Here is an 18649-nt window from a genome sequence, read left to right as displayed (position 1 = left end):
AAGCTGACTGTTCAGTCAACTGGTTTGTTCTGTCAGGAACCAAATTGTAATTTTTTTTTTGCCAGCAGGACAGAATACATCTGATTGGAAGTGTGATAATTAACAAGGACTTGTTAATTTTAACTTTTTAGAAAGTTAATGTTGCTAAGGTCTTCCAAATGCAGCAGCCTGCTTAACTCAGCAGATGTTTCCATAAATACAGTTTAGTACCAGATTTTAAAAAAAGGAGAGCTACAGATAGGAACAGGACATCGGCAAGTGCAATTTTAATTTCTTGTTTTGCATGCCACCACAGAAAACAATCTGACTAACTAGGTTGTTTAAACGAATAGTTTCACATTAGGTTATGGCTTATTATGCAGCATTTCATTGCATCACATTGCAGGATTACACACACACACAAACCAAGGTAATCAGACCAGCACAGCTGGAAATAAGCAGGGAAATTCAGGCTAGACTGGGCATAAAAGAGTTAGCACAATACAGTCATACGAGAGGGACGTGCTGTGGACCAATGCTGGGATGTACTGATGGAAGTAACCTTTTTGAGCTCAGTGGTAAGGGGGACACTGGAAACATCTCTGAATAAGCACGCCCAGGCCGCTCAGTTATTGGCAATGAAAATCAGCAGCCTCGGTGTGTGATTACTGCAAATCAGGTCGCAGCTCTGAAACAAGCAGGTGATTTCTGTGCTGCATGCCTTAGCAAAAGGATGGGGAAGCAAGATCTTGAAGATTCATAAGACTACGACATGCAGGTCTGCTGGCAGGGTGGGGATAGTTTGGCTCTGATCTTACTCTTCCCAGTCCACCTGAGGAGCCTACTGCTGTTTGTAATGCTACTGCTAAGGAGTACTTGAGCTTCACAAGTGTGGGAAGTATAACTGCGACTAAGAGCTGGCAGGCAAAGAAGGTGCAATGGCTCCTCTCTCAACCTTATTCTGCAATCTCACCCAGAAAAAGTGGGTTTCTTTTCCAGCATGAGCACACGCTACCCACAATACCGGGCCAGATCCAACTGTTATTCTGGACTGCAGGGTGATGATACTCACTTTCTAGTGGCACTCTAACTTTATGTGGACAGCCTGAGAGACTGCGGTGGTGAGGGTACAGCCCAGTCACGTGCCCTGTGCCATCACATCCTGGGATGGGACATTTGGTTTCTCTCTTTTCAGGCCTGGGTGAATCTGCAGAGAAATCAGATAGGATTTTGTTTGGCTTTAGCCCCTGTCTGCACTCAGCAGAGTGATCCTAGCAGCGTGATACTCTCTATTTTGTACTTCAGATGTAATTCCTACACAAAGTTTTAACAGAGATGTATGTGATTTAAGCATCACTTTATGTTTTCACACTGTGTCCTTTAAACAACGGCTCCCTCCTCCCAATATGCCATTTATGTGCTAAACTGTATAGCTTTAGGATTGCAGTGTCATTATTCCATTCAGAACCTTAAACAGGACAGAAGCCACAATCCAATAAGCCAGAAAACTGGCAGCATCAGCCAACAGCAAGATCTATAAAGGAATAAATAAAAAAGCAGAAACAATCTTTTACTCTGTTAATGTCAGACTCCAGGAAGCTGGGACGACCAAATAAAAGCTGAGGTGTGAAACAAACAAACAAACAAACAAAAAGCATTTCAACCAGAAGCCATTCCTTAAATATCGCAGATCTCTAGGCTGTAGGTTCTTTGTTAGGAAACTGAATACATGCCACTTTACATTTGAGAGGCAAGGCAAGCAGCTCCCTCTGGTACACATGGCAATGCCGCTTTGTGGAGCAGCCCACAACGACAGTGAAAACATGGAGCAGCCGATACCCTTTCAAAGGCGAGGTCTCAGCCCAGCCCCACAGCTACCACTCTGTAATGGCCGCAGCGCATTCCCAATTTTTGTTTCAAGCACCTAGAATTGTGCAAGAAGCACTGGTCAGAAAGCCTTTATTTGATTTCCAATGCAGGATCAAAAGTCTGGGCGAGAAAGGAATGAATTCTGGTCCAGAAATCCTCTTGTGAGAAATCTGGAGGAAGTGGCCGCATAAATTGCTGAGGATGGTTTTAGCTCCATCTGTGATTGGCTGCCAACAGCATTCGGCGCTGGGGGAGAAAACAGCTGCAGCCAGCACAGGGAGCAGCCTCCTTCAAGCTCCTTTTGTTGGACCGCGAGGTAGGACGTGCTTAGGGAGAGGATCGCCAGAGACAGATGAGGGTTAAACTCCCTGGCAAGACTTTAGGTAAAAAAAAAAAGAAATACGGAGGAAAGAAAATAGACTGAGCATCAACAGGAGACCACAAGCTTTTTAGAATCACTGCAAATGGAAAGTGCTGCAATAGTGGACAGAAAATAAAGAGGGACCCTGAAATATGATTTAGTTTTTCCCCCATTAATTGGAAAGGTTTATCATTAAAAAGATGGAAAAATATAAATTTAAGCCATGTTTTTCTGATGTAGAATCCAAGAAATAAAATTAAGAGCTGATGGATTTGATGGTGGATTTTTTAGAAATAAAACCCTGTTAATTATGTAAAGTGAAAAAATTATGTGCCTGATACTACCTTGACTAAAATCATATGGTGTTTATACAACCTGAACAAAGCCTAGTTTGTTCCTACATGAGTGTTACCTCTGAACTCACCTGCAAATTACAGCTAATAATAATATGAGGCAAATCAGGAAGGGCCAGATTCTGCCATGCTTACCATCACTGCTCCTTCTTATGTGTGCTGTGAGAAAGTCACACTGACACCAACTGGTGGTGAACACAGCTGGTCTCAGGATAAGAAAAGGTATCTGTAAAATTCCTGCATATGCCATAGTCATTTGAGCAAATAAAGGTTCATGTAGTTTAGCAAGGAGGTAGACTAATACCATGCATGGAGAGCTTAGGACATTCTAATGAAAAGACTGCTTGAGACAGAAAAATGTGATGCATGCATATTCTTCCCAAATATTACAGGAAATATTTCATAGTTGCAACTCCTAAAAAAACTTGACAGTTATCTTATACACTAAATGCTTTAGACAACTAAACTACCATAATATTTGCAATGTCCACAGGGACTACTCTAAAGTAACACTAGAAATACCAAAGTAAATCATTTATCAAAAGCAGAAATTGCAGCAATGCTGGGGTGACCTCAGTATATTTGGAAGCCCAAAAGGAAAAGTCAAAGGACATATGAATGTATTGTTAATTACTACAGCAGGGAGTGTGCTTATAAAATGACATCTCTTGATGTTCTGTAATTATCCTCAATTGAGGAGTTTCATATGAGACAGCCCAGTTTACAAATCAAACCCAAATCTTTTAAATCTCCACTTCTGGAAGCCTGATTAAGTACCAAAAATGGAGCAATGTTCCTACAGCTTTGTAGGATGCCACAAACCATCAGAAACAATAAAGATTTTGGAACTTACTGGTAATTCTGCTGATGGGGAATGAGACAGAAGAGCACGGCTTGTGCTTTCCTGGCTCAGAAGTGCTGGCTGTAGCAAAATGTAATGTTGATACATGAAGTAGACTGAACTCAGAAAACACATGGCTTAGGAATTAGGTGGTATGTTTGGAAGAGGCCAATTTTTCACCCTAGCCTTTCCTTAAGCACCGTTTTAATGCCTTCTCTTTTGGCTGCTGAAATTTAGGAGGTATGTATTAGTGTCCTATGGAGGAGGAGGTAGAGGAGGAGGAAAAGGAGGAGAAGGAGTGTCCGTGCCAGCTACACAGCCCTTTTAGTACCCATTACTGATCACTTCACATAGCGGTTTGGCAGGAAGCCAAGTACCTAGCATTTAACCTGGTTAGATGTAAGGCACTAGTGTGAAGGTACATAATTGACAAAATTACCAGCTAAATTCCAGATTCTTTACTGTTGCTATAAAACCCAGCTCAGAATCCTCTATCAGTCACAGGATAAATGCCTAAGCCAGTAAGAACAGCCAAAAACTCTTCCTTACGTTTGTTGCTAAATATCTGTCTCCCACCAATGTCAATAACTTTGGTTTGTCTCCTTTCCCCTGCTAGATGCTCCAGAAGAAACCTATCCAGTTCCTTGTAGGTGCTGTGAAACACATGCCCCTGCTCTGCCTGCAGAGCAATTGCTTGTTCTAGCAAACTCAAGTTCCCTTTTGATTTGTCCAGCTCAACTGACACTTCTGTGGTTTCTGACAGGCACTCGTTGTCATCTTCTTCACTTTCAGGGAAGGGATTCTGAATTCTCTTCTCGAAAGGATCTGGGTGAGACTCCTGGGGTGCTCTTAGCTCTGTTTCTGAGTCACAAAGTGTTTCGCAAGGGCCAAATTCTACCTCTTCCTTCTTAATTTCTGGGACTTCCAGTACGCTGGGTTGATTACACTCTACGATATACTTCTGAGTTACATGGGGCTTTACACTAGTTTCTTCTGAGAAATTTGAGGAGCTGTCCCACTCGTTGTCCATAATTTCAGAGTTACTTTCATTTTCCTCAGAAGAACAGTATTTGGGGTCAGAAATAACAGTCTTTTCCTTTCTTTCAGCTGAGTTAATCATGTAACATTCATCAGTGTCATCACCTTCTGTTTTTAAGGATTGAATGCCGCTATCATTTAGATTTTCTGCCACTGTTTGACTGGGTGCATCTTTTGCTAATTTTCCCATGTTCATCAAAGATTTGGCCACGGCATCTTGGTAGCTGGAGTAATCTTTTCTTTGACTGGAATTTTCTTGCCCACCTGAATGAGGGGTTTCCTCAGCTGATTTCGGAGTACTTTCCTCTGCATGAGAAAAAAAGCAAGAGAAAAATATCTAAGAATAACTGCTTTTTGTATCTTGTAGAAGTGATATGAAGATATTTATTTACCAATCGGCATTTCTTTACTCAAAGATACTCTGAAATGATTGAATTCACACCAAGGCTATGTTTGAAATGACGGCTTGTAGCATCAAGAAAAGCTCTTCCAAGACTATATCTACTTTATATTATAGCTCCCAAGCTATATGAGAAATAAATATGTTGCTATTTTTCACTGATGGTGAAGACATATATTATCTTAGAACACACACACATTCATATACATTCAAATAAATATAATGTGTCATATACAGATAGATACTACATATATACACACAATCTACATAATATATGCATAAATATATATATACAAGCACACACACACACATTTTAAAATTCCTCTGATCTATTTTCACTTTTCTGTCATCTAAGATTCCCAAATATTTTCTCAAAATAGACCCTGATTACTTTGCCAGTCACCCCGGATGCTATGAGAGACCTTGGTGGAAAAAACCTCAATACTTCACAAAGGGCAAGCTCCTGGTCACTATTGCAACTGCCACATTAAGTGGTAGATCAGGTCATGCACAGGCAAACAGAAATGCTTGTAATGTACAGACTCATAAAGGACTTGTTAAAGACACCACTGAAGTGCATCCTATCTTTATAAACATCTTTCTTCAGAAGAAAAGCAGCAGCCGGCAGGTAATAAAGGCTGCATGTAGGAGAGGTTGTCAGTGTGGAAGACAATATGCCTTTTGTATCTCATTTAATTTTTTATAAACATTTCCTCTGACAAGGACACTCAAAAATACATCTCCATCATCTTCCTTTCTGGTAATTATCTCTCTAAAATCAACACTGGTTTGCCAGGATCAAGTAAATATTGCCATAGTAACTAAAAGCATTTTTGGATGAAGGGAAGAATTTAGTCACAACACTAGCCCCTTCAATAATGCTGATTATAGGGTACATTCTTTTGTTGGGATCTATTCAACATAAACTGAAAAATTTAACATTTTACTTCCTAGAAAGGAGGATGAATAAAGAAGCACAGACTATTTCATAAGACGTGTCTGTCCTCTCCTGAATCAGAAGAACTCTAGGTTTAAATAATAAATTAAGCATAGTCTAAAATGCAAATGAAGTTTCTCTCAATAACACAGTGAGCTATTAAGAGAAAGTGTAAAGGGTTATGATAATTTTAAAGTATTATGAACTACAGAAAACAAATAAAAAGCATTTTCAGTGAATATATCCAATTCATTGAACTATTCTCTCAATCCACTTAACTACCCACATGTGTACAATAATGATTTATAGACATTATACCTAATTATGCATATTTGGGCTGTGTTAGAGTGCCTAACAAAAGCTCTAGAAAGCAACAATTACCTCTGTTGCTTAGCTACATAGTTTAAAATATTCCTATTAAGTGCAGATTATTGTGGAGGGGAAAAGGGGGACAAAAATGCACATGTGCACCACAATGCATTTCACTTTACTGCTGCCAAACTGTTAGCATTTTGGGTCATTTCCAGTTTACATAATTGTTTGGTTCAACTGTTTGTTATATGTTAAAAGAAAATATTGATTAATTCTTATTCTTCTTCAGAAAATTGGACTCATGCAGGGAGAGGTGGCCTTGTGCACTGTGTGCATAAAGTTGTGTTTAAAAAAAATGTCTGTAAACCTTAGTGTAACTTTTTAGCAGCTGGTCTAGTACCACACACATTGCAGTATTCTGAATAAAGAAGTCTGCTGTCTTTTCACATCTCAGCAAGCAAGAATGATGATGTGGCTTTATAACCAACTTTAGTCAAATGTATTTTTATTATTTGCTCTTCTGCCATTTGGAAAATAACAGAATCTCATCAGTGGGTCATTTCAAAAAGTAAGAAGTTCTAGTTTTAAAAGAAATGTCCCTGCAAAACAAAGCAAAACAAACAAAACTTGATTATAGTAACAGTTATTTTTCTGGGTGAAAGATGAAAAATAATATAAATGTATGATAACAGATTTTTGCTCCTTAAATAATCAGCAATTTTTAAATGCAATATTTAAAAATTTGTTGTTGAACCAGCCTTAATGGTTCAGCTGTCCCAGCTTTGCTTTTCAGTTCTACAGACTGTAAATTTACTTAAAAATAATCAAAACTCAGCTTAGTTTACAGTTGCATCAATCCATGAACTGAAGCATTAACTGATCAACGGACAAGAATCATGAGTTCATAATAAAATGAGCAATATTACACTAGGAAATTACAAGTAAACCTACATACCCAGACCAGCTGTATGCTTTAGCTGAAATTTGTTTTGTAGCTGGCAAAATTAATGCAAAAGGGATAGGTTGTATTATCATTGACACAAGCAGTTTGGGAGAAATCTCACTGATGTCAAATAAATCTTTTTGAAATCAAGTGGTTTTTTTCTTTTGACTGAAGGCCTGGATGCAAATAGGGTTCCCCTACATTTATATCAGTGGACCTGGCCCAATACTTGCCCTTTTTAAAAAAAAGAACCAGTTAAATCACTTAAGTTCATCTGTATGTGGCACAAGTTCTACCTTTACATCCATCATAGTACTTTCCCTTCAGTGAGTTCTTCAATTTGTGCAGTGAACAGACAAAAGGGAAGGAAAAACACATTACTGAGGGCAGCTCTGGATGGCCAGGAACCAGGCTGAATCAGTACAAGAAAAATTAGCTAAAATCTATTATCTCAAAAAAAAAAAACCCCAAACAAAAAAAACCACACAGGAACTCTTACTCAAACAGCTTCCCTTCTGGTGTTAGGAGATAGAAACACTCCTTGCAGGCTGAACAGGCACTGAGAACCATGGAGCTTTTTTCGTGATGAATTTAGCTTAGCAATGTCACCCAAAAGACAGAGACGTTGGGTATCACCTTGTTAATTAATGTTCTGTTTGAAGAGCGAGCTCCCTTCTAGGCTTTCACGCTGATGGGATCAGAGCCCTGGGAGAGATTCCTCCTAGAAGACTTAGAAGTCACAACTGGCTGAAATTTTTGCCGTATAGAAATGACACAAAGATCTCCACTGATTTCAGTAGAAGCAGGATATGACTTTAATCTGAAAGCCACCCTTCTTCTTCTTCTATGTGTTTTATGGTATTCATGTGTATAAAATTTGGGGGTTTTGTTTTGTTTTTAAGGAAATTCTATTTAGAGTGGATAAAGATATAAATTCCTAATCTTAGTTTATCATAGAATCATAGAACAACCCAGGTTGGAAGGGACCTCCAAAGATCATCTGGTCCAACCTTTTGTGGGAAAGGGAGCATAGATGGGATTATCTAGCACCCTGTCCTTCCAAAATATTTGATACAAAGAAACTGAGTGGAAAATAAATTACCTTTAAAATCCCATAGCAACCAGCAACTGAGTAGAATATAAGTTCATTCTGTTTTCATATTATCTACGATTACTAATTTCCCAGTGCCAGATCACATTGCTTTTATCTTGACATTTGTTAAATACTGATGACTCCTCCCTTTAAAACAACTGCAGAAGGTATTCCACTGACATTTTCTCACTTGCCCGATTAACGATTTGTGCAGGACTTCCTAAACAAATATGTCACAGCCAATTCAGTTTGATATTTTTTGTTCATTTTGAATATATATAAACATATATTAGAAAAAAAGAGCAATAAAGACATACTGTAGCTATATGTTTCTGTATCCTCATCCTCTTCCATATTTTCCAGCATACACGTTGTAGAAGTTTCTATAAATTGTTGGACATGTTTGGCTTAGCAGAGTTGGAATAACAAGTATAAAAGTGCTGAGTCTAATAATCGTGTTAAACAGAACACACGTAGCAGTCACATGCATGAAATTGCTTTGCTAAATGTTAAAGTCAACAATGTTTTGCTAAGCGTTTTTTTTTCTTCCTAAGAGCTCTATATATTCCAGTGAAAATCTGCTCTTCATAAATGTGTTTTTCTCAGTGGTGGGCTTAACCTTGTTCTTTGACAGAGCTAGTGGAGAAGCAGACGCTGCTCCATATCTGACCTGCTGCAGTAGTTGTCTCTCTGTGTGACCTAAAAAGCATTTACTAGACCCCAGGAGGTGTTATTGTACAAAATAATTGGAAGTACGATGGTTAAACCTAAGCAGAAATGAACCATTCCAACTCTGCTAGAAGTCAAACACATTCTGCATCCTTTTTGAAAACACTCTTTCATATCTCCCTTCCTGTGGAACTCAGGTTCAAGCGGAGCCACACTGCACGACTACCTGGCGTTGAGCTGCGTTCAAGGACACTGATCTCTTCCTGTAAATCCGTCCTGTCTTCATTTTCTTCTTTGCATTCCAAGCTCGGGCTGTAGTGGCGGGGTTTCATTAACAGGGACTTCCTTTTGTTGACGGGAACACCTGATATCTGTTCTTCAGTTTTTCTCTTCTTAGCCATGGAGCATTTGTAGGCACTGCAATGATCAATCGGCAATGACAGAGAAAAAAGTGGGAGAAGTGAGGGGTAAATTGTTTAAAAAATAGCACCATCCTCTAGTTTAATTCTAAGTATAAAAGTGAGGACTGACAAAATATTAATTCACTTGCAGTTTCAGCAAGTTGTGTTTAGTGGATATTTAATTTTAGCTCATGTACTCGAAGTTCAGGGCACAGGCAAGTCCCATTTCTTTTCACTGCTGCCAAAATCTGTTTAGGGGAAGCAGAATGAGGAGGAAGACAAAACCAAAAAAGCCATAACCCAACATCCTTAACCCTAAATAAGCATATGCTAATCTAAGCCCTGCTCTGCAGTAAAATAAATACACCCAGGAAAGGATGAATAAAATTGTAGTCTGGGTTGATAATCCAGAGAAACAGCTAAGAGGAAAAGATATACCACAAGTTATACTACAATATCCTGAGCCTTTGGCTCCATTATCTTTACATCAGTATGGATATCCAATCGCACACCTTGAGTTCAACAGCATAAAACCTGTGTGAAACACACTGTACCTTCAGAAAATTTTGCAATATGGGTCCCCCTTTCAATACCAATCCCAAGGGTTGGTTTCATTTCATTAACTCAGCCATAAATGCCTAGTTTAAGCTCTTCTCAGGTCTCTATATAGACTCTGGAAAAAGACTCCTCCAGAGGGCAATTCATAGAACTGGATTGGAAGGGACCTTTAAAGGTCATCTAGTCCAACCTCCTTGCAGGGACACCTTCAATGAGATCAGAGCCCCGTCCAACCTGACCTTAAATGTTTCCAGGGATGGGGCATCTACCATCTCTCTGGGCAACTTGTTTCGCGACCCTCATTGTGAAAAATTTCTTCCTTGTATCTAGTTTAAATCTACCCTCTTTTAGTTTAAAACCATTACCCTGTGTCCTATGGCAACAGGCCCTGTTAAAAAGTTTGTCCCCATCTTTCTTATAAGCCCCCTTTAAGCACTGAAAGGCTGCAATAAGGTCTCCCTGAAGCCTTCTCTTCTCCAGGCTGAACAACCCCAACTCTGTCAGCCTTTCTTCATAGGAGAGGTGTTCCATCCCCCTGATCATTTTCATGGCCCTCCTCTGGACCCGCTCCAACAGGTCCATGTCTTTCTTGTGCTGAGCGTTTCAGAGCTGGACGCAGTACTCCAGGTGGGGTCTCACTAGAGCAGAGTGGAGGGGCAGAATCACCTCCCTCGACCTGCTGGCCACGCTTCTTTTGATGCAGCCCAGGATACAGTTGGCCTTCTGGGCTGCGAATTCATCCCACTTAAAACCAGATCTATCTGATAAACAGGGTAAGCCATCCCCTGGGAAAGGCCTTGCCCAGTCTAGATGCATAACTTTCAGATGATCGACCTCAGAAGAGAGGGCAATATTTTAAAGAGGAAGCATTTTAGCAGATACTTCTTTCAGCTCCTATAAGATCCACATATTGATCTGCATATTAGTTTGCTTCTACAGATATTTAGCAAAGCCTTTGCTGCCATGCAGCTGATTTGTATGTCGCATAGATGTTACATCATACGACACCTCACAAGGGGGAGGCCTGAACCTTCAACCCTCTTTTTGTGTAAGTGGTTTGCCATGATTTCATTGTTCTCTCACACACAGTGTTCTAAGAAATTTATGTAGTACGAATAATAGTGCTCATATTATATCTGTCAGAGATGAAAAAACTACATATATGAATCTGTGTAATCCACTCAATGGTTTCTCGACCTTAGGCACCCCCAGGGTGCATTACAAATCTACACGATGCCCTTAGGTGTTGGATTTTGCATTTGGCTCACTGACTTAGCTACGAGATTTGCAAAAAATCTATGTATGCAGAGAACTCCTATTGGTTACACATATTACAAGCTCAACAGCATAAATTAATCCTTCCAAGGTATCTTATGTGCACTAAATTGGCTCAGGTTCTGATTGTTTTGGATGAAAGCATATGACTAACTTGAGCTTTTTGTTAAAAAAAAATACCCATTTTTGGCAATCCATCCTTGCAAACATGAAGGACACAGAAATAGGAGGATCTGCATTTTAGGGGGAATGTTAAAATTCTACCATATGCATCCTAAACACAGTGGATATTCTTGATCTTCTGAAAGCTAAAATGCTATGGACATCAGGAATACTGGATGCTAAGCACCTGCTGTAGTGGAATATATTATGGTTTCTATGTTATTTCTCTGTTTATGACTAGAAGATAACATGAATATCATATTAAAGGTCAGAATCACAATGGTATAAGCATCCCCTTGGAAATGAAGCCCATATAACAGACATCAGGGATGGATGTGGTGTGGACAAATATGCATAATTTATCTCTAAGAAAATATAATCAAGAGTTTCTTAATTCATATTTGTGAAGGGCAGTTCATACCATTCATGTTGTTTCGGGAAAATTGAATAAATGACAAATGTTTGAAAACCGTTCACACACAATTGTTTTTATCAACCAAAAGCTTCACTAGGTTTGCTTTTGATCTTTCTCATTTATTTGTCAAGCTTCAGGTTTGCCTCCAGTAGCTACTGTGAGGGTGTTTAGGACAAGATGAATTTCCAGTGTTTAATTCCCCTTAGACGAAGCTACAGATGTTTCTTACACAAGCATAATTAATAGATTTTTAGAACAGAAGATCCAGTCAGATCATCTAGTATGCCTTCCTGTGCAACACAGGTCACAGAACTTCATCTAGCTCTTCAGCTTTAATCCTGTAATTTATCTGATTACTGTGTATCTTCCAGTCAAGTTAAGGGAAAACATGGTAAGACGCTAAGTTGATTGCTGTATTCTTGCTCACTAAGTACAATCTTTTTCTAGTAACGTGATGTTATAAGCCCACCGCTGTGGCCTGGCACAACAGCTATTAAATACACTGTTTTTTCACCACAACTGTGAAAGACAGCCCAACTCAGATGCTAGCAGACCACAGTCAGGACCATGCGGTGGTACTGCTGCCACCTGCCACCTGCAGATCTGCTCTGGGAAATGAGAGCACAAGAATCCCACTGGACTGTAACTACCACAGTTTCCAGCAGTAAATCAAAAGCTGCTGCATCAATGTCAGGACAGGAGGCCCACAAATCTGCCTGGAAGAACATTGCTCATGTTAGAAAGTTTCTCCTCTATGAAAGACTGATGCATTAGCTTGTCCTTATTGTATCTTTTTCTGTACACAAGCAGCCTCTCACCCAGATTTCCTCTATAGTTCCCATCATTTTAAAATAAGTGAATACATGAGATTCAACTTTAAGTAAAATCTTTCCTGACGCCTTCCACTCTGATTACAGGAAGATGACAAAATGCAGTTATTGCTTCTTTCCTAGGAAGTGCAAATTGCTCTCCGTAAGCTGGGAAGGCATTTTTCAACTCCAGCAGAATATACTCTTGCTTTTGCTGGTGACTTTTTAAACCGCTGGTTTTGAGTTTTAACTGGAATTTATTAGTTTACAAGAGCCAGGTTAAAGATCTACCATTTGCCAGCAATTCCCCTTCTTTTCTACCTTGCAGTGCTTAAACGTAAAAATGAAAATAAAACCAGAAAACAACTTCACAAGTGGTAACTTTTTAAAGCACTTACACATGATTTGTTAATTATTTGGACACTGGGAATTTAACTACTATGAAAAGAATATATTTATGCCTTTGCAACATTCATGGTATGTCAAATTCACCTTTGTCTTAAAAAGTTTCTATTTCTCTCTTTTGCTTATGTACATGCACTCATACACATACGTAAGTTAGAACAGATTTGTCAAGCTGTAGTTCGTCAAATGGTAAACCTATAATTTAGCTTCTCTATTACTCATCTCATAAATTCAACATCTAATAGTTTTGTTGCTATTTATCAATGGCCTGCTTGTTGTCATGGAACACTGATTCAGCTGTCAAGGTTATTTGGTAATCTGAGGCTCATAAAACAGGAGAAGCTCTTTTTGTTATGAGCCCAAAGCCAATACATGTTTTTTCCCCCAATTTAACTGTACTTAAATTTTATGACTAATAAATCATTTTAGTACTATCTATAATGAGCAGATTTTTTATTATTATTTTTTTAGTCAATGACTCGGTTACCAAAACCAGTCTTATGTCAGTTATCATAGCGTGAGCCAAGAGGTTAAAATCTAAGACCTGCTTGCTTGTGTTGAAAAAAAGCCCATGATAAATCTTTCATATGTATTTCATACCTAAATACTTTTTTGGGGGGATTTACTGGGTCCTTTTCTTTCCTTTATTTCTGCTCAGAGTATATCTTCGATGGTGTGGGCAGACACAGGTAGAATACAGGCAGAACAGTGCATTGGCTCCCTACCACAAAGCAATGCCTCAGAAGAAAGAGAGAGGTTTTAAGCAGTCCTAAACAGCTTTTCCTACTGCTAAAAATTGTCATGCTCATCTTTTTGTAATTGGTTCATCTAAGTGACATGTTTGTCAAGCCTTTAACCTGACCTTTAACCACTTTGTAGCCAGCAAGGATTTTTTGTTCTTAATCTGTTGGCAAGACTTCCAGAGCTCTGGGGATTTTTTTCTTTTTCACAGCAGCCTGCAGATTGGTAAAGCATGATAACAGAGCGAAGAATTGCCATAGTGGGTAAAACCAGGGGTGCGTTCAGCCTGACAACTGGTGTTTACTAATGCCTGTAATGGACGCCATGTAAAATAATAACAGGACACACTGCATCTCATGTACACTCCTTAACTTCAAGAGAGAAAATAAATGTCTTTGAATATCAAGGCACTTACATTTATTGTCTAATGCTATTTAAGGAGCCCACTCCTCATGTGAGTTTGTGCAAGAACAATTAATGGAACATTTTAGTTTGTGGAGCAAATGATTTTAAATTCTTAGCCTGAATTGCCTTTTGACTGTTTGCTTAACTATACTACAAAAGTAAGCGTTAAACTATTGAATTACAATTAAAGGAGACATCCTCTTCTGATACACAGAACCATTTAACTTCACACCAGTAATTACAAGGAGAAGGTTAGCCTAACTACTCCTTAATCATATTGTGATTAAAGATGTTGCCAGATGCTTTAGGCCTTGATCAGGTTTTGTTCACAAACTTGCAGGTGCCCTAGGACACTGTAGAAGTCAAATACTACATTTTCCTTACAGGAGGGAAAAGTTGGTATTCGAAGGTTCAGGGACACTTGCCACTCACAGATGAACCAGTAGTTTACAAATGTCTGTCATGGTTGGGCTTGCTTCTAAGAATTTTAAGACTGTGCTGAATCAGAGGTACCTAAAAGGAACATAAATTCAGAATGTCTCCCCACCTTAGTCCTTTTCTATGTCAGCTTGTTCTCTAAGAAACAGATGAGCTGGATTCTGTCCAACTCTCTAGCACAATGGCTTTCAAAGGTTTAGGCTATAGCTGAAAGTATCTGATCCCCCCAAAATCACACAAAAATCCTGAGCTCCTCATAAGCCGATGATGGACAGGAGAAATTATTAACAGAATAATTTCTGGGTACAGAAAGGGGATGATCTGCTCCTAGGACAGATCGCATGTCAGTTGAAATGACATTGATGTTATTGTTTATATCAACCATGAATGACGGAGGTTCATGAAAGGAGCTGGAATGTTGGAGTTCAAAGAAAGAGAGTATTGGTAGTCTGATCATTGCAACTGAAAACCCAAATGATGCTGCTAATTACAGCAACTTCAGATGGATAACAGTGGTTGGGGAGGAAGGTGGAGAGCGACTATGACTCAATTGTTTGCTTTGTCTTCAGGTTAAGACAGTCAGATTTATGTTCCTTTTCCTTACCTAACCCTTGTTGTTTGCAAAGAGTGCATGTAAATTTTATAGCTCAGTGGAAGCGAGAGTGATAGTGTTCTCAGCTCAGTTGCTCTAAAAGTGGGAACAGACAGAAAAAAGGTATTAATTCACTGTTTCATAGCCAGAAGTTGGGAGTCTCCACAGAAAGACTGGAAATCCACAAAGTCAGTCAGGTCTGCAAGGACTAGGGTGGTGTTTCTGATGCCATGAACTTACTTACTGAAAATGAAAGAATTCACATATTCTAACTATATACAAAGACAAATCCTAGATTCAGAAAACTAGATAGAAGCTACTTTTAAAAGACATGGATTAGTCATAGATTTTATACATAGAGAGAGAAGAATGTTTTCTAAAAGGAAGAAAGTAAATTGCATCACTTCAGACCATGGATATTGGAATATAAAATCTACAAGGTTTATGCCTTTGGAAAAATGACAACTGAACAGTAATTCCATTTACTGCATTCTGTTCTTAAATCCATATAGGTGCTAGATATGAAGCTAAGCAAAGTCTCTCAAAGGACATAAAGAAAATGGCTTGTGTATTAAATATAGACTTCTTGATTAATCTCTTCTTTTTTTTTTTTTTAGGAAGATATTTGATGAGATGCTTTTCATCAGTGAGAATGGCAGTTCAAGAGAAGGCTCTAATGACTTCACCCCATCTCTGCACCCTTCAACTCTCATTCTTAGAAAGATCTGTAAGTTTTACAATACTTTCTATCTTGTCTGCTGTATGGACTGCATACATTCTCAGGATTTCTACAACACTGTATTCTCATGCTCCATCCTGAATTATACTTCTCATTTCCAAACATTTTTCTACTCAGTGGGATATGAAACTGTGCCTACAGATGTTTCGTATGTCCATGAATTTCTCCCTGAATAGTGGAACATGCTGGAGCACAGGTGAAATGAAATGACCATTCTACCCATCTAAAAAAGTAAAAGCGAGAAAGGCTGTGAATTGTTAGGTGTGGGGAAATTGCACATGTCCAGAAGCAACTGCTTGCTTTACAAGTTATAGGTGGCAACACACTGACGAGCTGAAGAACTTCAAGGAGTAAGACTGTGCAACTGAGAAAATTGTAATCAAGGATTGAGCTACAGTTCATTGACAGTCTAAGGTTGAGTTAAACCAGAAAAAAAAAAAGGGGTTTCTTTCTGATTCTTTTAAATAATTCTTATAAGTATTCAAATATATTCAAACATTATGCCAATGAAAACGTATGGCTCTATGTGAAAATATTAAAAAAGACCATTTGTTAACAGAACTCTGATGTGAAATTTTGCAGGCTAGTCCTGGAAAGGACCGCTGAGTTCTCATCATTGACAAGAAGCTAAACGTGTATTTGCCCTGATTGCTAATCTGGAGTCAGAGTTATTGACATTAACGTTTTCTTGTATTTTGTAACTTTTAGACAATCTACAACATTTGGACTCCATGACGGAGTGTGTTATGTTTCACAGATTCAGCATAGGTGAATCTGGAAAATAGCTCCAGCTGGGAATTCCTGAAAAATTATTTTGGAGAGAATTCATCAGGTAAAAGTAATCTCATCCCATCAACATTTTTAAGCATTAAAATTGGAAGAATTTAAACCAATAAAATGTGTCCAAAAAAATTGCTTGTCATTTAGACCTGGTGAATTGGCTGTAATAGAAGCTCGGAACTAGCACGACTTACTCCAGTAAGAATTAAAGAAAATCTGACTGTTTCTCATTTTTTAATATCACACCCAACACAAAAAATGCATTTCACCCCTTTCTAACAAACCCATACACTTGGTTTACAAGTTGCATCGGTGAAAGGGACAGGGGCTTTTCCTGTGCACTGTAGCAATCATTCCAGAGTTAAAGGGGTTTCTACAAACAGAAAAGTTTACTGCCATACACGGGAAATGCTCTTTTTCTAAAATGCCAGAGTTGTGAGAAGTTCAGTCCAGGGCTGAATCAAGATGAAAGGAATGCACGTGGGGTATAGATGGGAAGAAAGATAAAAGGGAAATTCATATTTATGAACACTAATATAGAGCAAAATAAGCTCAGTGACTTGGGAGTATTAAAGTGTCTGTCTATATACACAAATGAAAGGTTTAGCTAGGAAAAAAGAAACAGAACTGGACAGATAATAATGTGGAGAAAATATGGTATCATGACTGAAAGCTGGCTGGAGCATGATATTAAAAGATATATTTTATTTAAAAAAGACATATAAGAAACGCAAAGGAGCTGTCATTACCTTGTTGGTGAAAGAGGATTTATTAGCCCCCATAAGAAGAGGCTGGGGAGAAGTGGGTAATGGTGTTGAGTCATTATGTACTGAGCTTGGAGATGTTTCAGACAGTAAACTAAATGTTATAGGCCACCTGACCAAAAAGAACAACTGGACTGTGAAATGATTGAGCAAATAAAAAGAAGCACGTAAAAAGAGTGCAGCAATGGTAAGTCAGCAATAACATAGGAAAAGGCATGCAGTTATGGTGAAATCTACCCATGCCTCAAGCTCACTGTGATGCCTGAGGCTAAAGGATGATTTCAGGCTGCAATAGGCTCATGAAAAGGCTTTTTTTTTAAAAAAAAAAAAACTCTTTTTCTTTTTTTTTTTTTTAATCTCTAGTTTACTATTTTAGCAGGGTTCTCCCCACAGGAAAGGTAACTCAGAGAAGGACAGCACAGATTTAAGTTCTCTTCTCTGGTTTTCTTGTTTTCTGTTTACAAGCTTGTAGGATCATAAGGATATTCAGATCATATAAAAAATAACACACATAAGCCCTCTAATTGAAATACTATGTTAATGAAATAGATGACTTCTTCACAGTGTCATTCTATAGCTCATAGATCAATAACTCTATGTGGCTAGAGTTGTATATTTGGATCCTTTTCTAACAGGTAAGTTATTTTTAGTAAAAGTCAGTTTGGAGGAAACTTAATTTTTATTGCATGGAGCTCAAGAAGTTCTTAAACTCAGTAATATGAATGAATGCCCAAGGCCAAATCCAGCCTCCCTAGCCTCTTTTTCATTTACTCACTCAATCTGTCCAGGTTCAGTAGGTCAATAAATTCCAGTGGGACCCAAGCCAAAAATTTGGCTTAGAATGGATTAAGTTTCTAGGCAAATCTACAGATCATCCACACAACCTTTGCATCCAGAAAGCCTTGCACGTGAGTAGTCAGCCTGCTAATGCCAGTAAATGCGTAAATAAAAAGTATACTGGTAACTACAGTGTGGTTAGAGAAGACGTAAAGAAGAAAAGCTTTTTTTTTTTTTTTGACAACAGGCAATGGGACTGTAAGCAATTCATTGTCAGGAGACAGTACCTCCTTTTAACGTAGCAGGAGGTCCCAAGGCTGCATTCTTTTCCTTTCCTTGCTATCTCCAGGCTGCCCACAGTCTGTTTTGGCTTGCTTTTGCTTGGCTGAATCCATCCTTGACATCAGTCAGACAGAGCAATTCAGCCAGCCATAATATTTAACTTGTGATTGATATATATGAGGCAGAAGTCACCGGTTGGCATTTCAATCTCTATATGACTTGCGGTCATCTACAGAGAAAAGATCTGCCATAAGAGGAAACAACCATTTGGGGCTATAATGTTCTGATGCATTCTGTCACCCAGCAGAAGG

General features: G+C 38.7%; 1 protein-coding gene across 2 annotated transcripts in view; it reads right to left on the bottom strand.

Annotated features, from left to right (window-relative positions):
• ST18 (ST18 C2H2C-type zinc finger transcription factor) overlaps positions 1–18649 on the bottom strand; it is a 167379-nt gene that overhangs the window by 41813 nt on the left and 106917 nt on the right. For both annotated transcript variants that reach the window (XM_075141873.1, XM_075141874.1), the window contains 3 exons: positions 9022–9212; positions 3953–4747; positions 1052–1186 (listed from right to left, as the gene is read on the bottom strand). In XM_075141873.1, coding sequence (XP_074997974.1) covers positions 1052–1186; positions 3953–4747; positions 9022–9212 — 1121 coding nt within the window. The remainder of the gene's footprint in view (positions 1–1051; positions 1187–3952; positions 4748–9021; positions 9213–18649) is intronic.

The sequence above is a fragment of the Calonectris borealis genome, chromosome 2 (assembly GCF_964195595.1).
Source record: "Calonectris borealis chromosome 2, bCalBor7.hap1.2, whole genome shotgun sequence".
Lineage (NCBI taxonomy): Eukaryota > Metazoa > Chordata > Aves > Procellariiformes > Procellariidae > Calonectris > Calonectris borealis.
This window is presented reverse-complemented; position numbering and strand designations above follow the sequence as displayed.